Source organism: Mytilus californianus, unplaced genomic scaffold, assembly GCF_021869535.1.
Source record: "Mytilus californianus isolate M0D057914Y unplaced genomic scaffold, xbMytCali1.0.p SCAF_11, whole genome shotgun sequence".
Lineage (NCBI taxonomy): Eukaryota > Metazoa > Mollusca > Bivalvia > Mytilida > Mytilidae > Mytilus > Mytilus californianus.
Window position 1 is genome coordinate 1406149 of NW_026262593.1, and position 23128 is coordinate 1429276.

Consider the following 23128-nt stretch of genomic DNA (forward strand, 5'->3'; position numbering starts at 1 on the left):
GTCAATATGCAAGAAATGTATGACATGACCATTTACCGCACAAAATCATTTTATAATTTCATGAACAGAAATAACAACTATTTTGTTTCCTGATAAACAGGTTAGATATAAGAAGATGTGGTATTAGTGCCAATGAGACAACTGTCTATCCAAGTCACAATTTATAAAAGTAAACCATAACTTTAAAAATCACGAGCCAGCTTCCTTAACTCATTTTTGTTTACTTTTAGTGGATGACTGGCTGTTTTAAGCATGCATGGCACAAAAGAGGGACGAAAGATACCAGAGGGACAGTCAAACTCACAAGATGTTTACACTATCGCACTCAGTCTCGCTACTTTTAGAGTTTTTGATTGTTCCCTTGTTTTTTTTTCCATTTTTAAACGTTTTACAAGTTTTAAATGTTGAACGATTGCCAATGAGACAACTTTCCACCAGAGACCTAATGTTTTATTTGATATAGCATTTCCCCTTAGTGACTCAAGGTGTTGTATCTTTTGCCGTCAATGTATTTGTTATTGTACCAGGTCAGTTAATATGTACAAGAAAGTAGCAGGAACTTTGAAAAACTCGCCCTTAGAGAAGTTAACATGCAATGTATTACATAATTGTTCATACCTGTTGGGAAAAAAATGTAATACTGAGAAGCAACCTATTTTAGTATTTATACAAAACAAAACTATTACTAATTACTTTCACTAAATTTAATACTGCATTAACTAGGCAAACAATTCAAAGTTAAAAGACCACGACTGCGGGACGTAAGAAAATGCCTGTACCAAGTCAGGAATATGACAGTTTTTATCCATTGGTTTGATGTGTTTGAGCTTTTGATTTTGCCATTTGATTATGGTCTTTCCGTTTTGAATTTTCCTCGGAGTTCGGTATTTTTGTTATTTTACTTTTTTTCAATTTCAAACAGCAATCAATCATAACAAGTCTGTTATTCAACGACATGTATAATCAACCATAACAAGTCGGTATTTAACGATATGTATCAAACTATATTATTCTAGTTTTCATATTGATTATTTACAAAAGTCGGAGCGATTTAGAAATTTACATACATATTTGTCTTTCAGTAAAGATCGCAAGTTAACCTTTTTATTTCTTAGCTGATGTGTCGTGCGGTTGTTGTCTCATTGACATAACTAAGTCTCCGTTAATCATACAAAATTTCATAATACCAAAAGTAATGAATTGAGTTATGAAAAATATAGGAAGACTGTTTTTCAAATGTACCAAGCGGTTTTTTTTATTTCTCAAGATAATGATTTTTATTTCACTGTACCAATCAAAGTTTTGCAAACGTCTCATAAACCATGTATATCCCTGTCTCAACAACATTTTCATATAAATGATGTATCTGTGTTACAACAAATTTGTTGACATAAACCATGTATCTGTGTCTCAATAACCTTTTGACACAAACGATGTATCAGTGTCTCAACAACTTTGCGACATAAACAAGTTTTCTGCGTCTCAACAACCTTGCGACATAAACGATGGTTCTGTGTTTCAACAAATTTGTTGATATAAACTATGTATCTGTGTCTCAACAACTATGCGACATACACGATGTATCTGTGTTTCAAAGATCTTGTAACATAAACGATGTATCTGTGTCTTAACAACAATGAGTCATAAACAATGTATCTGTTTCTCAACAATCTGGCGACATAAGCACTACCAGATTGACATTCACGATGTATCTGTGTTTCAACAATTTTCCAACATAATCGATGTATCCTCAACAAATTTCCGACATAAACGATGTATCCCCAACAACTTTCCGATATAAACGATGTATCCTCAACAACTTTCCGACATAAACGATGTATCATCAACAACCTTGCGACATAAACGATGTATCTGTGTTTCAACAACCTTGCGACATAAACGATGTATATGTGTCTCAACAACCTTGTGACATAAACGATGTATCTGTGTCTCAAAAACCTGGCGACATAAACGATGTATCTGTGTTTCAACAACCTTGCGACATAACCACAAACATGAAATGTCTGAACAGTACTGATTTTACAAACAGAACATATCTAAAACATTACTTAAACTCCTAACAAGACTTTGCGTTTTTTGTTTCAACCTGTTCATATGATGTTAAGATCGAACTGACTGTTTAAAACTAAAATTCATTCACTAGTGGCTGAATATGGAATTTTATGAGTTTGACTGTCCCTCTGGTGTCTTTCGCCCCTCTTTTAGATTTTAACTCGTTTTTAGGTCCCTTTTCGTCATACAGCTCCTTACCTTTATACGTATTTATATACATCCATGTATTTCAAATGTTTGAGTTTGGTCGTTCCTAATGAGGTAAATAAAAACAAAACACTACGGACGTAGGAAACGTATAAAATGTTATTTTTATTTATTAACACTGAAACGAGACAATTACTGGTGAACAGTTGGTCTCCGATGATATCATCAGCTCAGTAGTCAGTTCTTATATACTGACATATAAAGTAAAATCACAAAACTACTGAACTCTGAGGAAAATTCAAAACGGAAAGTCCCTTATCAAAGGCAAACTCAAAAGCTCAAACACATCAAACAGTTTTTACAATTTTTTCTGAAATTCGCTTGATAAAAATAAGATAAATTAGGAAATAACTTAGTAACTAAAGTTCCAACTCCCTGAGGCAAAGGTGTCTTTCTTTGAATTTGGCTAATTTTGTATTTCCCTGTTGGTCATATAGCTTCTAACGTTTTACGTATTTATATATCACTGGCTTACAATGTTTGTTTGGCCGCACGAAATTTGTTAAGGTAACAGGTACGTAAATGGCTTGTCCAGCGATTTATTAAAGAAATTGTATTCACGTAGAACTTTTTAAAATACAAAGAAAAATCGAAAAATTTAAGTGGGTAACCAATCTACTTTCAAAGTTACAGTCATTTGAAAATGTAAGGAAAACACCATAAAGTACATAAACATAACGTCAAATTTACGCCAAAAATGAGAAATTTCAAGCTTAATTTAATCTGCAGTTAAAACCATTCCTACGATTTTTCTATAAAAATTAAATGTTTTTATGATAAAATTTTCCTTTCTGTTGATATATAGTTTTCCTATGGTTACCGAACTCCCTTTTTATATATCAGCCGTTGAAAGAGTGTTGTCGACGGGAAAAGATAGAAATTGCATGACGTCGCCGAAAAAGATTACGCAACGTCAAATCTCCATCAGCAGAATCGTCGTCTACCAAAATAGAAATATTGTCACACAAAGACAACGACCGCTTCATAAAGGTGTCTCTTTGATTATAATGTGGTCCTCTAAACTAATATTATATGCGCTATAGCGCCTATGGAATAATTATCCTGTCTGAAAAAAAGTATTATTTACCGATTATTATTTTTTTTTACGGATTATATGAGACCCTCGACATGTATAACTTATTTCTTCAATCAGTGTGGGGTTAACGTCAATGGAAAAAAAAAACATTCCCTTGAATTTGACAGTTGTAGGAAATTAATCCTACATTTCATTGCAGTAAAAAAAATTCTGGGTCATAAACATATATCTTGGGTGTTTCTAAGCACCATTATTTTTTATTTGTGTTTCTATAGAATATTTTGGAAACTTGAGGTTACATGGTTACTAAAGCTTGTACACAGGTAAAAATAGAGGTGAAAATTTTATTGGTTATTATCCAGTGATGGTTATTTTCCTATATGCTATGAAATGTTATGTGAAATGTTTTCTATAGTACTGGACAGGATAAAACTTTACTCATGCCAAGTATTTCTCTATTTGAAACAAAGATAAATTCTGCATAATTTTTTGAAAAGTGCAAATTTAACAAAGACTTATAGGGGAAATCAATGGTGATATTACCACCTAAAGGGTAATTTTCGACCAGTGGATTTGTAATTTTTCCTTCGCGTATTTTCATGCTTGAAACTCATTATTCACAATGTTGATTTCAAATTGACTAAAGAGCAACGTGTGAACTGTTTTTTTTTTTATAATTTTTCGTTCATTTTGAAAGACCATTTTACTTCCCGTTTGTCCGTTCACAAGGTTCCATCCCCATTTCGATTCGCATTCAATTTTCTTTTCCTTTTCTCTTGCTTACCCTTCTGATGTAATTCTGCAAATGTCATGTCACGCAGCAATTTAAAACTCTTGTTCAATATTTTTATTAAAAATTATTTGCTTTAATCCTTTATTTTTCACACCCGGTACTAGCACTTTCCACTTCTATTTTTAGACCATATTGCGGACGTGAAAGAAAGCACTGTTAACAACGTTTTTTTTGTTTGTGTAAACATCCAAATGTTTATATTTATGTGAGAAAGTGATTATCTAACACGAATATCAAATCAAGAATATCATTATTAAGCTTATAACAGTGTATTTCCTCTTTTTTGTCGAGAGTTGAATATCTCTTAGTGTTGACAGTTGTTTTGAGAAACGAATTTATTTCTTTGAATGCAACTGTAAGTGTGCGTCTTCGACTATAGGCTATTTCCTATGGAATTTCAATAAATAAAATAAAAATAAAAAATACTACATTTTGTATTCACGTCCCATGTCAACATTCCCTTTTTTTGAAGTCTCTGATCTGTGCCGTTTACCAGTGTTTATTAAGTTTGTGTAGGGACAGCTACCACAAGGTATATACAAAATACTTTCGAGACCGTATTTTTGTTCTTTTAAACAGTTGTGTAGAAACAATGGTGCATAGCAGTTCTTGCAAGCTTTAAGTTGGTCAGCTAGTAAACCCAACTCAACCACTCTTCGACCATCACGCCATGCCAAATTACTTTCATTTTCTTGGAAGGGAAGCAATGTTTTATTCGGACAAGACATTTCATTTACAATTACTAAATTTTTTGTTATATTTTGATGAGAAGCATTCAATACTTTTCCACCGAATTGACCATTTTTTCGACGAAGCGGAATACCTTCCGACATCTTGAAAATATTTTTCTGGTGTAAGGGAGATAACTCTCATACCAACGAACGCAAATTTTCCCGTTATCCGCTAGAGGCGTTCATTTACGTACCTCTCACCTTATGCGTTGTTTTTATTATGCAATAAGATCTGCTTACCCTTTCGGAAAAAAATAGATTAATCCCAGTTAGGTTAGGTTTGTGTTGCTCAGTCTTTAGTTTTCTATTTATTTGTTTGTTAACTTGTTTGTCGTTTTTTCCTCTTTCTGTTTTTTCGCCATGGTGTTGGCAGTTTCTCTTAGTATTGCCTTTGGTATCTTTTATCTATTTTATTCATCAACATTATTGAGTAAAAACTTTGTTTCTTTTGCATTTAAATTTTGCCGACTTTCAGAACATTCAGAATACGATCTTTAAGATAACTTTAGCTGATAAGAAGCGCATATAGGATCCACTGCTCTTTAAACACGGTAAATTAAAACAGACCGTTAGGATAATGTCTTTGTGCATTTAACTATGGTATTTGAAATAAACTTAATCGTTTCTTCCGTTGTCTGGACTTTTTTTTTTTAAAGATTTATGACTAAATCTGTCATGAGTAAATAAATTACCTGTTAAATTACACAAATATCTAAGATGTTGGTTTTTTTTGGCATATTCCTTTTGACCTACTCTCAATATCTTTATCCGATTCAGATAATTAACACTGGGGTTTTGGGGCGTTTTCTTTCTTTATACAATCTTAATATCAAATTTTTGACGAGTTTCGATGTTTGAAATTCAGATAAGCCTGCGTGAAACGGAAGTCGAGTTATCAGATTTAGCTGATCGTCATGAAACTTCAGTTCTCTCTGTTTAGAACTACACGTATTCACGTCCTTCATTTTATCTGCCACCTGGTTTTTTTTTCAAAAATAATTTTTGCTCTAGCAGTTTTATACCAGTTAAATGATCCAAATGCCTGGACCAATGATTTGTTTCAAAGTACATAAGCCTTCATGGAAAATTCGTCATTGTCATTTAGCGACAGGCTTTCGCAGTCTTAGATCTTTGGATACCAGTATGGTAGTCTGTTCTGTAATTTTACGGATTTTGTCTTATTCTCGATTACGATATTCTAACACAGAGCATGGGTTCTTTTGACGGATGATGCATGCATAGAGGAACTATTACCCTGTCGACATACTTAGTATTTCTCCTCTTTGAGTTCATGTGGTTTCCCTAAGTTTTTGGTTACTTGTTTTGTCTCTTCTTCATTGATATCGAGATTTGAACATCCATAAACTATTGGTCCCATTTATTTGTACCGCTCAGAATTACTGCTGTCGTCTCTGAAACAAAATTAAAAACAAATTCTACATTGAGAAACATATTTCCTCACTCATGCAAAGCTCTGATTCCATGCTAGGCTTTGGCTATATGTTTGTCCTTTTTGGTTTTATCAACTCTTCAATTTTTAATAAATTTTAGTTTTTCAAATATTTTGGCCTTGAGCATCACTGAAGAGTCATTTATTGTCGAAATGCGCATCAGGTGCAGTACAATTGGTACCGTTTATGTTATACCAAGGAAAAATGAATATAAATTAGATGTATCAAATAGAGTTCTCTCTATTTTTACTGTTTGTACTTGACCTTAATGATTATCAATCGTTGGATAATCACTTTGATTATTTGCTTGCATGTGATGTTTATTTCAATATTGTATGTATTTTGTTTTTTATCATTTGTTCTTATGTATATGATCTAAATTGAGCCCTATAATTAGGAACACATAATGTTTAATACTTTTTTATTAGATTGCGAGCCTACCTGGTTTAGAACAATTTCTAGAGACAATTGCAGTACATAGAATATCATTATCCCGCATTTCTATTACATTATCATATCATTGTATTTTAATTATCAATCAAGCTAGTGTCAGGAGCCTGTTTTTCAGTGTTTGTCGTTTGTTGCTGTATTTGTTTTTCGTTCATTGTTTTGTACACAAATCAGGTTTTAATCGTTTTACATTTGTTATTTCGGGGGTCTTTAATAGATTACTATGCAGTATAGGTTTTGCTCATTGTCGGAGGCCGTATGGTGACCTATAGTTGTTAACCTCTATGTCATTTTGTCTCTGGTGGACAGTTGTCTCATTTGCAATCAAAACACTTTTTATTTTTATAGTGAACTAATATAAAAGTGTAAACTCTTTGCAAAGATGACGTTTTATAACTTTGGTTGGTTGTACTGTTGAATTAAGTCGACAGTAGTTTACCGTTTCAATCTCTGGTGGAGAATTGCCTCATACCAAATTTTCAGATTTTATATTTAATAGTTTTGGCTCACATGCGTTATATATTATGCAATCTGTATAAAAGGCTCATCAAAGATATAAGGCTTATAATTTACAGTAAATCTAGCTTGTAGTTTCGAGCTTTACTTTAACCAGATTTTCAAAATCCGTAAAACACATTTTAACAGCTGTTACATAGTTACACGAATATGTTAAATATATCAAGTTACCATTTAATGACAAAGAGAAACTGCACTTATGCATAGATGTATAAAAAATATATTCCACAAGAACGGAATCACAGATTATCACCATAATAAGTCTTAACCAGTCTTCAAGTGGAATAATGTAGTTCCTATAAAATTGAGAATGGAAATGGGGAATGTGTCAAAGAGACAACAACCCGACCATAGAACAGACAACAGCCTATCGTTACTTCTGTTGTTTTTAACTGGACAGATATGTCTCGCGAGCAGCTCATGCAGCTCGAAGCTTGGAACGTTATCATGAAACCTATCTCGAATTAATTGGTTTTATAAATCATGATACGTTTTTTCTATAACACTTTGAAAGATTATAATAGTAAATATTTATTTCTGTTTGTTGGAATTTTTTAAGCTGATATTTTACACGATTGCTAATTATTTAAATGATGCAAGATCTAAAACCGCATCTTTTTTAGGGCTTGATAAAGTTAGTATTTCACAATCGATGTATAAAAATGACTGTTGTATTTCTATATTCACAGAAAAGTCCCTGTTTGACGACTTAATTGGAATGATGTTAAAAATTAAAGGAACAGGTATTTTTTATAAATGTTATTTTTATATTTTTATTTCTTTTTTTATTAGGGTAATTTCTATCAATGCAAGCGTATCTCACACTCTGAATTTTAATTTGTAGTTTGACATAGAAACTTGAAATCGGTATTAGACCTTCATACTCCCCTTTGTTATTCTATGCTTATCATAACGTTCTATTGATATACCTGTATCCTCAAGTCAAGGTTAAATAAGGGGAATAGCGATTAGATAATACGGAAAATTATTATGCTTGGTCAAGATAATATTTCATTGCAAAGGTCAATATTAATGAGCTAGCTATTTTGTGTTAATGTTTCTATTTGCAGGAGGACATAGAACGGGTATAGAATTGAGTCAAAACTAAATACCTGCATTCACAGCATATCGGGACTCCGTACAATATTTATCGTCCAGGGAAATTGTGAGGTTTGATAAGGTTTGGACAAACAAATTAAACGCATATGACGTCACTACAGGTGTCTTTACTGCTCCAATAGCAGGACTTTATCATTTTTCTGCAGTTTTAATGTGAGAAGCTGGAAAAAAATTATTTCTACATTTATGGCACAATGATACAAAGACGGCTGCAAGTTACACTCATGGCGACGGTTATAAAACTGGTACCTTTGATATTGTGCTTAACTTAAAGAAAGGTGACCGCATCTATATACGATGTAGAGGAAATGACAATCAACGAATCTTCAGTAATGTTGATAGCTACATTTCCTTCTCTGGTTATCTTATTGCTAAATAAAAATAATTTAACAATAAGTTACTTGTTTAATCATAAAATCTTTATAGTCCGTGATGCTGCCCTGAGTATGTCATAGCTTTGTATTCCATGACAATGACTGATGTGGCTTTACCTTATGGTCCTTTTTGGCTATATCAGCTTTTCATGTTGTATTTGTTTCGAGATTTTAAAATATTACGGCATCGAGCTTCTCTAAACAGACTTTGATAATCGAAATGAGCTTCTTATGCAGTCGGATTAGTGTCGTTCAATTTATTGTTATCGCCCGATCTTAAAAAATTGAATATGGCAGATTACCTTTATTTTGTTCGGGATTCTTATGATATTGTTTTGGCATAAACAATATAGTATATAGGTCTCGCCAAGTAAAACGTACCGACAACCCAATACTTTTATATGTGTTTTGTGTTTTATTTTTTTCATCCGATTCGACTTTAAAATTGTATAGATTGAGTGTGTAAAATTAAGAAATAATTCATGTAAGCAACAGAAATTTTCACATCGCCTAGGCCATTATATTTGAGTTTATCCCGAGCGTTAGCGAAAGATAAAATTAACAAATATAACGACTCAGGCAGCCATGTGAAAATGATAACAATTCTATGGCTTGCATGAATCATTTCGATTCTATTAGAACAAATATTTTACACCCTATGCGATAATCTAAAACTTGCAAATAAAGCATTGGCTTGCATGAACAAAATGTTTAAATACTTATATTTCACAAAACCAAACATGTTTTTTCGTTGGCTACTATTTATCGTCAAATCCACAGTTGACATGTCGTAATTGAGAAGTGAGTCACCATGTTGCCTTGCTGAAATCTATATATGTATAAAAAAAAAAGCAATAAAGATCTCTTTTTTAATGCGTAGAACTTAGAAATAGGTTTAATCAGAGTATTTTTTGATTTATCAAAACTGGTATATACTTTGTGAAAAATCATGTACCAGATCGCTAAGATTAAGTTAACTTCTGAAATGTGAGGGCGAATTATAAACTTTCCTTCTATCCTGCTTTACAAATGTCTGGCAACGTGCTTGAAAATAACAATGGACCTGGAACAAAAACAGATAAATTGACGTTAAAATAGTACGACACCTGTAGTTAGTAATTTGAAATGCGATATAAGATAATGAATTGTTTGAAGGAATCATGAACGTTTAGAGAGCATGGCACTCTCGCTATATTAGACATTGAGTCCGACGATACTGCGTATGTAAACATCATGCAAAGCCAATGTGCAACGATTGAAATTTCATTTTTATAAAAAATAAGGAGATGTTGTATGATTGCCAATGGTATGAGTATACTTTTTTTTTACCAAAATTAAACTTTACAGTGTTTTGAGTAGACAGGCGATGCCCGCAGGCAAACATGCCAATTATTTTGCTACCGACTTTATGCTGTAATAACTTATAAACAGCTTTTGGAAACATAATATACTGATAAAGTTTGAATACACTCTAGGGAAAAAAAGAATAAAATATCTAAAATATCATAATGTCATGGTTAATGTTAAATTCAAAATGTACATATGTTGCATCGAATTAATGTTGCAGTTTTGTAATATAAAACTATTACCGATTACTAAATTAAATCAAATACTGCAATTTTTTTAATATCATGTTAGAGACAACGATATATATAAATATAATTACATGTTAATAGTGAACAAAAGGTAAAACATGATACACAGAGGAACAAGTGATCAGTATGCTGGAGTTTCCTATAGAATTTGGAGGTAGACTTCTTGCTGACCTATTCTTATTTTCATATGAGTTGGAGTGCGTTCCTGCAGACACTAGTCAAAAACAAAAAGATTTGCGAAGCCAAAGTATTTAATTTCACATTCAGATATGTTGATGATGTTCTTTCCATTAACAATTTAAACTTTTCTGATTGGGTTCCATTAATATATCCTCCAGAACAGACACGGCTTCCTCCACCTCATTTTTATACGTATATCTCGAATTTGACATAAGCGGTCGTTTCAGTACCAGAATCTATGACAAACGAGACGATTTTAATTTTGAAATTATAAATTTCCCCAACCTAAGCAGCAATATCAACTTCACCTGCATTTAGGATATACATTTCCCAACACATTCAGTATTCAAGAGCTTGCAGCTGCTACTCAGACTTTATAAAACGTCTTCAGTGTCTGAGCATAAAAGTCGATGAATCATGGTTATGCCAAAGAACGTCTGGTCTTATTTTTTTTAAAAAAGTTCATCAGACGATACCAAGAACTTGTTGATAAATTGTCCGTATCAACTTCACAAATAATACATGATGGTCTTGAAGTATAGATTCAAGGAACTGACGTTGTTATTTTAATTACGTGTTATAGTGATCCTTTTATTTGTCTTTATAAATAGGAAGATGTGGTATGAGTGCCAATGAGTCAACTATCCATCCAAGTCACAATGTGTAAAAAGTAAACAATTATAGGTCAAAGTACGGCCTTCAACACGGAGCCTTGGCTCACACCGAACAGCAAGCTATAAAGGGCCCCAAAAAGACTAGTGTAAAACAATTCAAACAGGAAAACCAAAATGATATTATTTATTTATCTGTTCAAAAGTATATAAAAAATACCAAACGTTTTTCTCTGCATTGACAACCTTAACTCTGTAAACAACAAATGTGATTAAAAATATTTCTATATACATGTAATGGCAATAACCGAATGATCTTGATGAATAACTACTATTATGTTATGTTATCAATAACGGTGCAATGAATTTTAACGATTACATTATAAATCAATACTTATATACACATTATTATGTAGTTTACATCCTTTCCTTAAACTTGCATTTTATATATATCCCACGCAGAATTATGAGAAACACACACACTTATTAATCTTAAAGTTATGTCTACACAAGACAAGATTTACGCATTAATAATTCCACATTGACAATTCGGTGTGTTTGTTTTTTATTTATATTGTAAAAAGATGCACTCGATTGAAATCCATTGATTCGTTTCAACAAGTTTCCTTTTGTCTTCATGTCTTTATGCTTAAATTATTTGTTAGTATGAAATATTTGATGTGTTCATTAATTAATGTGTATATTTCTTGTTGTTTTGGAGAAGACGTTACTAAGTTGTTAAACTTGTGTCTGATCCATTTGTCATTTTGAACAATAAAATATGTTTAAACTAGCCAACGGTCTAATCTATATAAAAAACGAGAAACGAGAAACACCTATGAACCACCAAAAAAACGACAACCACTGAACAACAGGCTCCTGACTTAAGAAAGGTGCATGAAAATGCAGCGGTTTTAAACGTTTCAACAGGCGCCAACCTTCACCCTAACCTGAAACAGTGGTATAACATTACAACATAAAAAGACACACAATAAAATATCAATTAAAATGGCTTAACTCGATCAAAAAGACAATACACAAAACAAGTAAATATACACTGAACGAATAAGTTTGATATATGACACAATATAAATAAAAAAGATGTTTCAATGTCAAAATGACAACTTTAACCTAGGGCAAAATGGCGTTAAAAAAAGTAACGTACGCAGTTAATTTGAAATATAATAATTTTGTTGTTAGGAGTACAGAAACATTTTTTACAAAATAAATTTGTTATTCATAGTCAAGTACAGAAGTGAACATTTTTTCGTCATTCTAAATACTTATCAAAGGTGGTACATATTAAAAATAGTAAAACGAGATATAACCCCCAAACAGGATCAAGTAAAAAAAATATATATAGTATTCAGAACATTAGTTTATACAGAATAACAAACAAACCTACCACAAAATTCTTCAAACAATTTACCAAAGAAAAGAATTTTTTTTTTCCAAAATATCATTTATCATTAATACAATGTCTTTTAAAAATCTATAAAACTTATCTGTAATTATCTTCAAAAAGTCTAATAATGAACAGTAAATTTCAAACTATATTTATACCGTCCTACAGAGCTTATCATCAACAACACTTAGGAAACACAAAATATTCAAATAAATCTGTCACTCCAATTATAATTTTGCGATTGATAATATTACCACATGCTTTGTTATCTTAAAAACACTTAGTGTAATCAAACTTTATATATATAATTAATAGTTCCCAATATTTTTCTTTCATTTGTCACAAACTAATATCTGCAACTTATTTAACATTATCAACAACTTTATCTACACAGTGTAATGTAATGAAATATATTCTTTAATAAAAATAGATTATTAAAAAAAAAGAGAAGAAAAAAAGACGAGATATAAAATAAAATATGTAAACATTGAATAACAGAAATGCATTACAAATTGTGTCAACATGTCAATTAAACACGAACGTACGATTTGAGAGTACTCGCAGTTACTGAAAGCTAGTTAAAAGCCAAAAAAACAATTAATAATAAAAAAATCATGCATCAGAGACTAAAATCAATTAAAACACATCCTAAGCAGGGATTTAGTGTTTTAACGCCATGGACAGTCAAAGAAGACATGACTTGTGCAATGCCAAAATAAAAGTAACGACAGGCAGTAGGAAAGTTAGGATTTAACCTTATAATAAATATGTATGATGTTATGCATAGATAAAACAATTTCTACATTGAAAATAAATTTTGTATATTTGTAACCTTTACTGTTGGTAATATCCTTTTAGTGTGGCTCGGTATTTATACATCCCGCCATTGTGTAATTGTGCTATGGTCATTTTTGGTATTATTGTCTTTCATTTTTGCGCAAGTGCTTTGTCTATAGAGTGTCTAAATGCCATTTTGTTTTTCTTTGTTGACATAGTTGTTTATTTTTATAGTGCTGTACCCCAATTTGTATTATGTCTGTTTGTGTTGCTCACACATTGTTGTCAATATAATGGAATTCTATGCGACTGTCATACAAGTGAGAGGTTTAGCTAGCTGTAAAACCAGGTTTAATCCACCATTTTCTGCATAAGTAAATGCCTGTACCAAGTCAGGAATATGACAGTTGTTTTCCATTTGTTTGGTGTGTTTGAGCTTTTGAATTTGAAATTTGTTAAGGGACTTTCCAGTTGAATTTTCTTTGGAGTTTATTGTCATAACCCTGATTCAATAGGCCTATACTCTAACTCCCAAAAACCGTCGCATTAAAGAAAGAGAAGCTTCAAATACTAGTGTTAAAGTCTTCGATTTAAACTGATCGATCCCAAGATCACCTTGACCCTTTGGCATAAACGATTGAGGAAATCAAAAATATGAAGTGAGTTTAACATTGTGACGTAGAAGACAAAAGAACCAACAAAACGATAAAACTAGGTAAACTCTTTCAGTTCTTGAGGGGAAATTTTTATTTCAATCTGTTAATCTCGTTGTTATTTACCCAATATACATTATTTAACTTTAATTGATACAAGTCATATGTGTGATGATATGATGATATGTCATGTTGTCTTTTAAGGCAAATTGAATGAATGCATAAAAATCACTACAAATTATGATATAAATATTTAAGTTTTATAGGGCGTCATTTTGAGGAGAATACAATCGGTCTTTGTTCTGATGTAACAGGTGTAATACCACCAAATCATAGTACGTCACATCCGGTTGCACACGAAAAAAGGGTCGAAAAAAAATATTCCCTTGAATTTGACAGTCGTAGGAAATTAATCCTACATTTCATTGCAATAAAAAAAAATTCTGAGTCATAAACACATGTCTTGGGTGTTTCAAAGCACCCTTCTTTTTTTTTTTTTTATTTTGTGTTTCTATAAATGTCCTAAACGCCATAAGTCATAGAAAACTGAAAACTGATATCAACAAATCGTTACATTACTGTCAAAGGTTAAGCGGAGCGTTTACAAACATAATTTATTCCGCCACATTCTCAATGTGCCTGTCCCAAGGCAGGTGTAGTCAATTGGTTGTCGTTGATTGTTATCTGACATAATTATTTGTTCGACGTTGTTAGCTAAAATGAAACTTTTGGTTTTATAATTTCGTAATATCTGTGCCTGTTGTAGCTTTCTATACGGTATGGATTTTGCTAATTGTCAAAAGCCGTAGAATGACCTGTAGACGAAATAATCATTGATACATTCCTTGCGTTCGAAGCTGTCCTCTATATTTACATTAATCAGGAACGCTAAAATCTAAACATTTAAATATCAGAGGTGTGTAAACAGGAAGAAACGTTAGGAGCTATATGACAAAGAAGGACCTAAACGGGATAACCAAATTTATCTAATATCAACTTTCCCTAAGGAAGTTGGAACCTTCGTTTCTTGATACTTTTTTAATTTATCTACTAGGAATTTCAAATAAGAATGTTTTTAATCATGCTAGTACCGTATCACCAACTTCTTAGCTGATAATACTATCGGAGACATATTAACCAGCAGTGGTATCGACCCAGTTCTGGTAAATGAAATAAACACTTTATCAATGGCGTGCGTTCGACGCGCTTTTCTGGATTTACCTTTACCAAAGACACTCAAACACAAACATTTGACAGCCAGTGATGTGTAAATACGATATATATGAGCTATATAACAAAGCTGGACCTTCATATAATAGCCAAATTTATCTTAGGTCAATTTTCCTTGAGGGAGTTTGAACCTTAGATTCTTCATAATAAATGTAGTTATTAACTTTTTTGTCTATGTTGAGTAGCTGTTTCGGTGAAATTAATGCAACATCTCCATAGCTTTATGTTCACATCTTCAGCAACCAACCATCGTGGTTAGACGACCCTAAAACAACAATAAACGAACATTTAGAATCAAAAGGGGTTATTGGGAACAGATTATGTGAATTATACTGACCATCGGTTTAATATACTTTTTATTATAGATATGGGGTTAATATCAATCTGACAGCAACCAAATGACACAATTGAAAAAATAATCTAAAGTTCACAATACAGTCTTCAACAATAGATACGTATTTATATAAGAGAGGCGAAAGATACCAAAGGGACATGCAAGCTCAAAAGTCAAATATGAACTGAAAACGCCATGGCAAAAAAGGAAAAAACCAAAAGACAAGCAGCAGTATACAAAACACAACATGGAAAACTAAAGACTGAGCAACACAAACCCCACCACAAACCGAGGGGATCGCAGGTGCTCCGGATGGGTAAACAGATCCGGCCCCACATGTGCCACCAACTCTAACAAATCTTTGAATTTTTTTAGTATCCACATCTGAATCACGCCGCCTCTAGAATAGGTAGTTGCCTTTAAATGATGATAATATTGATAGTTAAAACATATTTTATTTGCTCAAATATGCAAAAGGGATGAGATACAAGTTAATCAAACTTATGAAGTCTTCTCCCATGAACAATTTATAACAATAGAACTTTTTACAAAGCATGCATGAAAACAATACATTATGTATATTGGATATGTAAAAAGATGATGTGTGATGATGTGAATGGTTGTACACAATATACATGTATATGCAGTTTAGTGTGCTTTATTACACAATTATAAACCTCTTTGACTCTTTAATAAATTCATATACATTCTTTGAAGTTCTTTCATTTTCATCATTTGTTAATGACGAATCACCGGAGGTTAAGATGTTCAAATTTAGTAGAGAGCTCTCTGGTAACCAGTTCAGATTATTAGATAGTTTGATTGTTATGTTCGTATAATTAGGACATTCAGTTTAAGATTTTTTAATTCGACTTTAAATTTACCTAAAGAGTCAATGTTGCGGGTCACCACATTAAAGTTATTCCACAGTCGTAAAGTTGAAGGTATGAAGGATTCTTGGGTCAATGAAAGTCTACAAAAAGGGTATATTATAAAGGCAACAGTAGTATACCGATGTTCGAAACTCATAAATCGATAGATATAAAAACAAATCCGGGTTACAAACTAAAACTGAGTGAAACGCATCAAATATAAGAGGAGAACAACGACACAACAAAAACACAACATTAAAATATAACACACACAGAAACGAACTATAATATAACAATGGCCATTTTCCTGACTTGGTACAGGACATTTTAAGAAAAAAATGGTGGGTTGAACCTGGTTTTGTGGCATGCCAAACCTCCCGCTTTTATGGCAATGTTAAATATAACATTAAAATGACAACATTACATGACAGGATTACAATACAAATAAATGGGAGAACATATAGGACAAAGAAACACACGAATAATAGCTAACAAAAGGCACCAGGTTTAAAATCCAATACGCCAGACGTGCGTCTCGTCCAAGCAAGACTAACCAGTGACGCTCAGATGAAAAAAGTTTGAAAGCCAAAACAAGTACAAAGCTGAAGAGCACTGAGGACTAAAACTTCCAAAAAGTTGCGCCCAACTCGGCCAGGATTTTCTGCCTGGGACAAGAACATCCTTATTATTTAGAATAATTTATAATTTTGCAAACAGTAAATTTTATAAAATGACTATATAATAGATATACATGATAAAACCGAAGTGGGGACTAACTACAGAATAAAAACGGATACATTACATAAAACAACTTAATCCAACACATAAAAATACACAGCCGAGTTAGCCAAAGCCTCAACGCACAAAGTGACGTCACATTTGAAATTCTAAAAAAACACACAAAGTGACGTCACATTTGAATTTGTAAAAATATTTCCCAAAAATAAGATAGGATTAGGATTGATTCAAGATTAGATTTGTAATACTGACATTACTTTTAATATAATAACAATGAAAATTACAATACTTATTTATATCAAATTGTGGTAGTAATTAGATAATTAATTATATTATCTAGCTATGTCGGTGTTTCTTCTGAATCAAACTAAACCAAATATATCGTATAATTTTCGTTGAACCAAACTAAAATCTAATAAATGAAGGGGGTGATTAATTATCTTTACCTTAACACACGAATATAACAGAAAAGACGTTAAGACATTTTACAAAATCCGACAAGAATAACAAATATAACATCAAAATTAAATACATGAATTTGGGATAGAAAAGTTCCGTGACACGTCTTATAGCAATGCGGTTTCACACTCAGCAAAACAGTCACAATCGGGAATAAGTCATTATATCATTCCCATTACGTAAGGAGTAAACAGCTGAACTTTGGATTGTTGGTGGAATTAAATTACAATGATAGGCTGGTGCATTATTATGTTGAATATTATAAAATAATTGAACCTTCCTCCTTTCTCTTCGTTCAGCTAGAGTTTCCCAACCAATCTCATCATAAATAATTCTACTACTAGTAAAAATAGGAAGACCTGTTACAATTCTGGCTGCCTCAAGCTGCAACTGCTCTAATTTGTTACAATAACCCACACCCATATTATCCCAAACTTCACAGGCGTATTCGAGTAACGGTCTTATAAAAGTCAAGTATAGCTTTTCTTAGTTATTCCTACCTAATCTGTTCTTTAGTTTTCTAAGTACATTCAAATGTTTCGATACATTTTTTATGATACTTTTCACATGAGTGTTCAATTTAGCATCTCTACTAAATGAAACACCCAAGTGTTTATGAAAATCTGTAATTTTAATATTCTTACCTTTGAATATAAAATTCATTTCCGGAGTTTCAATGTATGAAAACAACATAATTTCTGTTTTTTCTGGGTTAAAGGACATCAGCCATTTCTTAGACCAATCGCTCAGCTCACTCAGGTCTTGACTGATCACTGAATTTTAACTTCAGGGATGGGAACACCTTCCTCCCATAGGGAAGAAATCAAACTAAAATATTTATTCAACAGATTACATTTCTCGTCGTTTCCGTACACTACATCTTACATGCTTTCATCGTGAATAATATTATTAAGTGGGGGTAAATAACCAGAACCCTTATTGGATTTTATAAGCATTTTCATTATCTTCCAATAAGTTTTTGGGTTAGCCACGTTATTTAAGATGATATTATCCAAGCTTCTTTCAAATTTTTCTTTGGCAGCTTTTTTCAAATTATTTACTTTATTCCTCTGCTTTTTGTATTCATTAATGTCAGAATCTTTTATAGTTTTTAAGGTGTTTTTTTACGAAATCGGTCTCTTCTACGAATTTCTTTCCTTAGCTCGTTGTCAAACCATGGTCCGTCATTGTTTTGTATATAAAATTGATGTTAATTATTTAGAAAAAGGTTTCGTAAAGACACAGCAATATAACGTTGTTTATAAGGACCCTTATGTAAATTAGATATACAATATAGTGAAGGAAGATCCGCTTCTTCATCTTTGGTTGAAATTCCGAAAAAGACTAATGACTATTCAGGATTTCCTGCTTGGGAAGTGTCGTGTGGGTATATGTTGAGTTTCCAAGTTAAAAGTCAATACCTACTTAAATATAAACTGAAAACGCCATGGCAAAAAAGGAAAAAAACCAAAAGACAAGCAGCAGTATACAAAACACAACATGGAAAACTAAAGACTGAGCAACACAAACCCCACCACAAACCGAGGGGATCGCAGGTGCTCCGGATGGGTAAACAGATCCGGCCCAACATGTGCCACCCACTCTAACAAATCTTTGTAATAGTAACATCTTTGTAAATGTAATAGCTGACTTTTGGGCTTCATACAAAACTCCAGTCGCTTTCCTAGGGTTCAGGATATTTATTAATCAGTAACCACTGTGTATCATCCCTACCGGAAATTGGGTACCAACGAAGAGGAGAGAAAGGAGAAAAAAAAATAAACAAGCTAAGAATTTCTTGAATTTATACCATTTCTACTGTTTTGATGTCTTATTTGTTGTAAGGACGAATTTTCAAAAGTTCAATAAAAAACCGACCATACATCTTTTGTGGGGTTTTTTTTATTTAAAATTTTTTGTTTGAATTAAATACTTTGAAAAGATACTTTTAATTATTCCTTGTTTAGAAGGAAAGTGATCAAAATATTTTGTTTCCATTGAAAATTAGGGATAAAGGGATAATACATTGCGTTTCGAAATAATTTACTAGTTAACTGTATGTTACTAAAATATATAGCTTGTTTGTTTTTTTAAGGTGAAAAAAATGTTTTTCAACAGAGAAAACTATGACCCCTCAATAAAGAAAAATCCGTAAAGGAACCGTCTATGCCGTAGATGCAGCCGGATTTGCATCCCTTGTATAGCATTCTACAATATCCACACTTTCCCAAAATGATGGTTTATAGCTGTTTTTACTATAAATGTTCTTTAATCTAACATATTGGTTGTAGTTTCCTTTTAAAAATAAGTAACTAGTACTAATAAAATAAGGAGATGTGGTATGTTTGTCAATTAGATGAATATCCAACAGAGTCCAAATGAAGCGGATTCAAGCAGCCATAAGTCATCGTATGGCCTTCAACAATGAGAAAACAAACCATACCGTAAAGTTAGCTATATAAAGACCCCGACTTGACAAAATGAGAAACAATTTAAACGAAAATAACAATGGCCTGATTCATGACAAAACGATAAACGAAAAAAAATGACCAAAAACTGTATTTTGTGAACTGGTCCGTGTTTGGTAATCTTAATACCTGTTTAAAGAGAGCATATGGGAAAAATACATGTATCCAAGTAAACATTACAAAGATGCATGGGATAATCAAAATATAAGGAGAGTCATTCTTAAGTGTGTATAAAAAAGATGTTATCACATGTTTAACAGAGTTCAAATAGTGTCGTTTACATAAAAAATGTTTGTAAAATATCATTCGACTTTGCTTGTTAATGACAGCTACCAAACGAATAGCCTGTCAAAGACATATAACGTCTGTATTGTTAATACCGGTAACAATCTTGTCTATCTTTTGTCATTAAAAACCTTTCAATTTCAAAATTTCACATTTGGTTAAGTTTCAGGTAAAATTTACATAACTGATGGTTTACTAATTTGTTGATGTCTCAGGGTTAGATAAGAGTCGATTACTAATCTGCTATTGTGTGAAGTCTTATCACTTAGTATAGCTCATCAACGTATTTCATAGGAGTAACACGACGGTTGTCACATGTGTAGCAGGATATGCTCACCCTTCCGGAGCACCTGAGATCAACCTGGTTTTTTATTGGGTTCTTGTTGTTCAGTCTATCGGTGTTTAAAAGTTAAAGGAGAAAAAGACAGTGATCATTGTGTTTTAAAAAAGTTGTTGAATGATGGTTGATTATTGGAAATGAGACTTTATAAAGTGTAAACCGGATAAGTATTTAGTTCATATAATTAAAATTTAAGACGCTTAATAAAACCAGAAACTAATGGTATTAAAAACAAATTAAAGCAATTTTCAAACTAAAACGTGTACTCAAATCTGTCTACCAGTCTCCTTCAAAAAACATATTTGATCAGATGTCTATCAACGTTTTTTCAAGTCTAGCAGTCCTTTCAAACTGATAAAATCAATAATTTATACTGGTATAGACTTGTTGAGTATTTCCAATGTTCCTATTTAGAAGAGCTTGTATATAATATGAATCTAGCAGTAACCAATGTAACCAGTCAAATAATTCATAATGTTCAAATATACTTTTTACGATGAACAACTAGATATTATCTATTTGCACTAAGATCAATAAGAACGAATGTTAAATGTACTTATAGAAATGTTTACAGAGGCACTTACATGGCTATATAATAGAAATATTATATACAAGATACTAGAATACTCAGCACAAACAATTCAAATAAATCTATGGCTTGCATGAATTATTTCTGATATAACCTCTGCAAACATGTGATTAATCCTGATAATTCTTAGCATAAACATTTGTTTTCTTTGGCTACTATTTACTGTCAAATTCACAGTTGACTTGTCGTACAAAGGAATGAGCCGCCATGTTGACTTACCGAAATCCATGAATGCGAATAATGCGATACAACAGAATATGAAACATCATCTTCTTCAAAACTCCATTGTATTGCGATATTATCCGAATTTGGAGCGTACGCGTTATGGAATAACTATCAGCTTGGGAATTTCCATTCGTATCACGTCATGTTTTGACGTGACATTAATGCGCCAATATAACTCATTGAAATTCACGGAATTTTATTTTATTTTGATTGTATAAATAAAGGCAACAGTAGTATACCGCTGTTCGAAACTCATAAATCGATAGAGATAAAAACAAATCCGAGTTACAAACTAAAACTGAGGGAAACGCATCAAATATAAGAGGAGAACAACGACACAACAAAAACACAACATTAAAATGTTACACACACAGAAACGAACTATAATATAACATTTTTCTAAGTTCTTATGCATATATTCGTTTTTTAATGAATAAGAATAGGATTAACGGTTCTGTAGTTTGTTTTTTTTTCAGTTTCAATTTCAACACAGCGAAATCGACATAGTGTGCGCACATAGGTTACGATATATGTGGAATTACGTCGAAGGTAAAATATAACAGCCATTAATATGTACTGCTCTAAGTATAGATATATCAATAATTGTATCACGCTGTTGTTTACAAAGCGAAAGAAGCACGTTATATTAGAATTTACACCATAATACGTCATGTAGTTTGCATCTAAATAAACATTTTCTAGTTGAGAAAGGGTGAAGACAATTTAGATTAATCCAATAGAGTTCTCCTTCTTTGTACTGGTTCCTTGATATTCTAATATATTTGATCTTCATATGATAATCAATATTGTTTTTATTTGAGTTTTTATGATTTATTTTTTTGTTTATGCTCTCAATGGACGCTTTAGTAAGAAATACATAATTTTGATTTTGATTATTTGCTCCTCATAAACTTTTTATTTATATTGTTATCCATCTAATTTACAGTATATCAAACTGATATTCACGAGCGTTACTTGGTGACAAATATTCCAGAAACACATGCTGTACTTGCTAAAGCTGTTCCATAGTAACACAAATATTATTGATATATCAAATTACCGTTTAATGATAACACGGCAGGTAAATGTGTATTAAAGTAACAGAAGTCTGGTATAATACCGGAATAACAGAGCTCCAAATCCTCAATGTCTGTTTGTGTCCGGTCGACAAGTATAGAAATGTTTATACTACAGCTCCTACCAATAGTATGTCTTGTTTTAACCGGACAGATATGTGTCGTTTACAGCTCATGTAGTTCTAAGCTTGGTAAGTGTTACTCACAAATATTTTTAAATATTGTGTTTTATGCAATAAAATCATGATTATTGATCTTAAAAATGACAATACAAGTAATAAATATTTTCAGAATTACTAGATGTAATATCATTTATCAAAACAGAAATAAACACAAAGACTATGCTGATCTTTAAGACACTTATTACTATAGCCCTTTCTAGAAACTCATTTCCAAAAAAGACGAATTTTACTAAAAAATATATTTTGAAGTTGGTTAAATCCCTTTTATAGGAGTAGTAATGCTTTGCAGCAATAAAACTCACAATAGAGCCAACAATTAGCGGTTTTTAATCATTGTTAATCTAAAGATAACATTTGAT

At 32.0% G+C, this 23128-nt stretch overlaps 1 protein-coding gene across 1 annotated transcript; it reads left to right on the plus strand.

Annotated features, from left to right (window-relative positions):
• The first annotated feature begins 769 nt into the window (after positions 1-769).
• LOC127720747 (complement C1q tumor necrosis factor-related protein 6-like) lies at positions 770-8755 on the plus strand. Its single transcript, XM_052227502.1, is given in 4 exon segments — positions 770-775; positions 7658-7692; positions 7945-8000; positions 8328-8755. Coding segments are annotated over 4 exon segments (525 nt in total).
• Positions 8756-23128: the final 14373 nt, after the last annotated feature.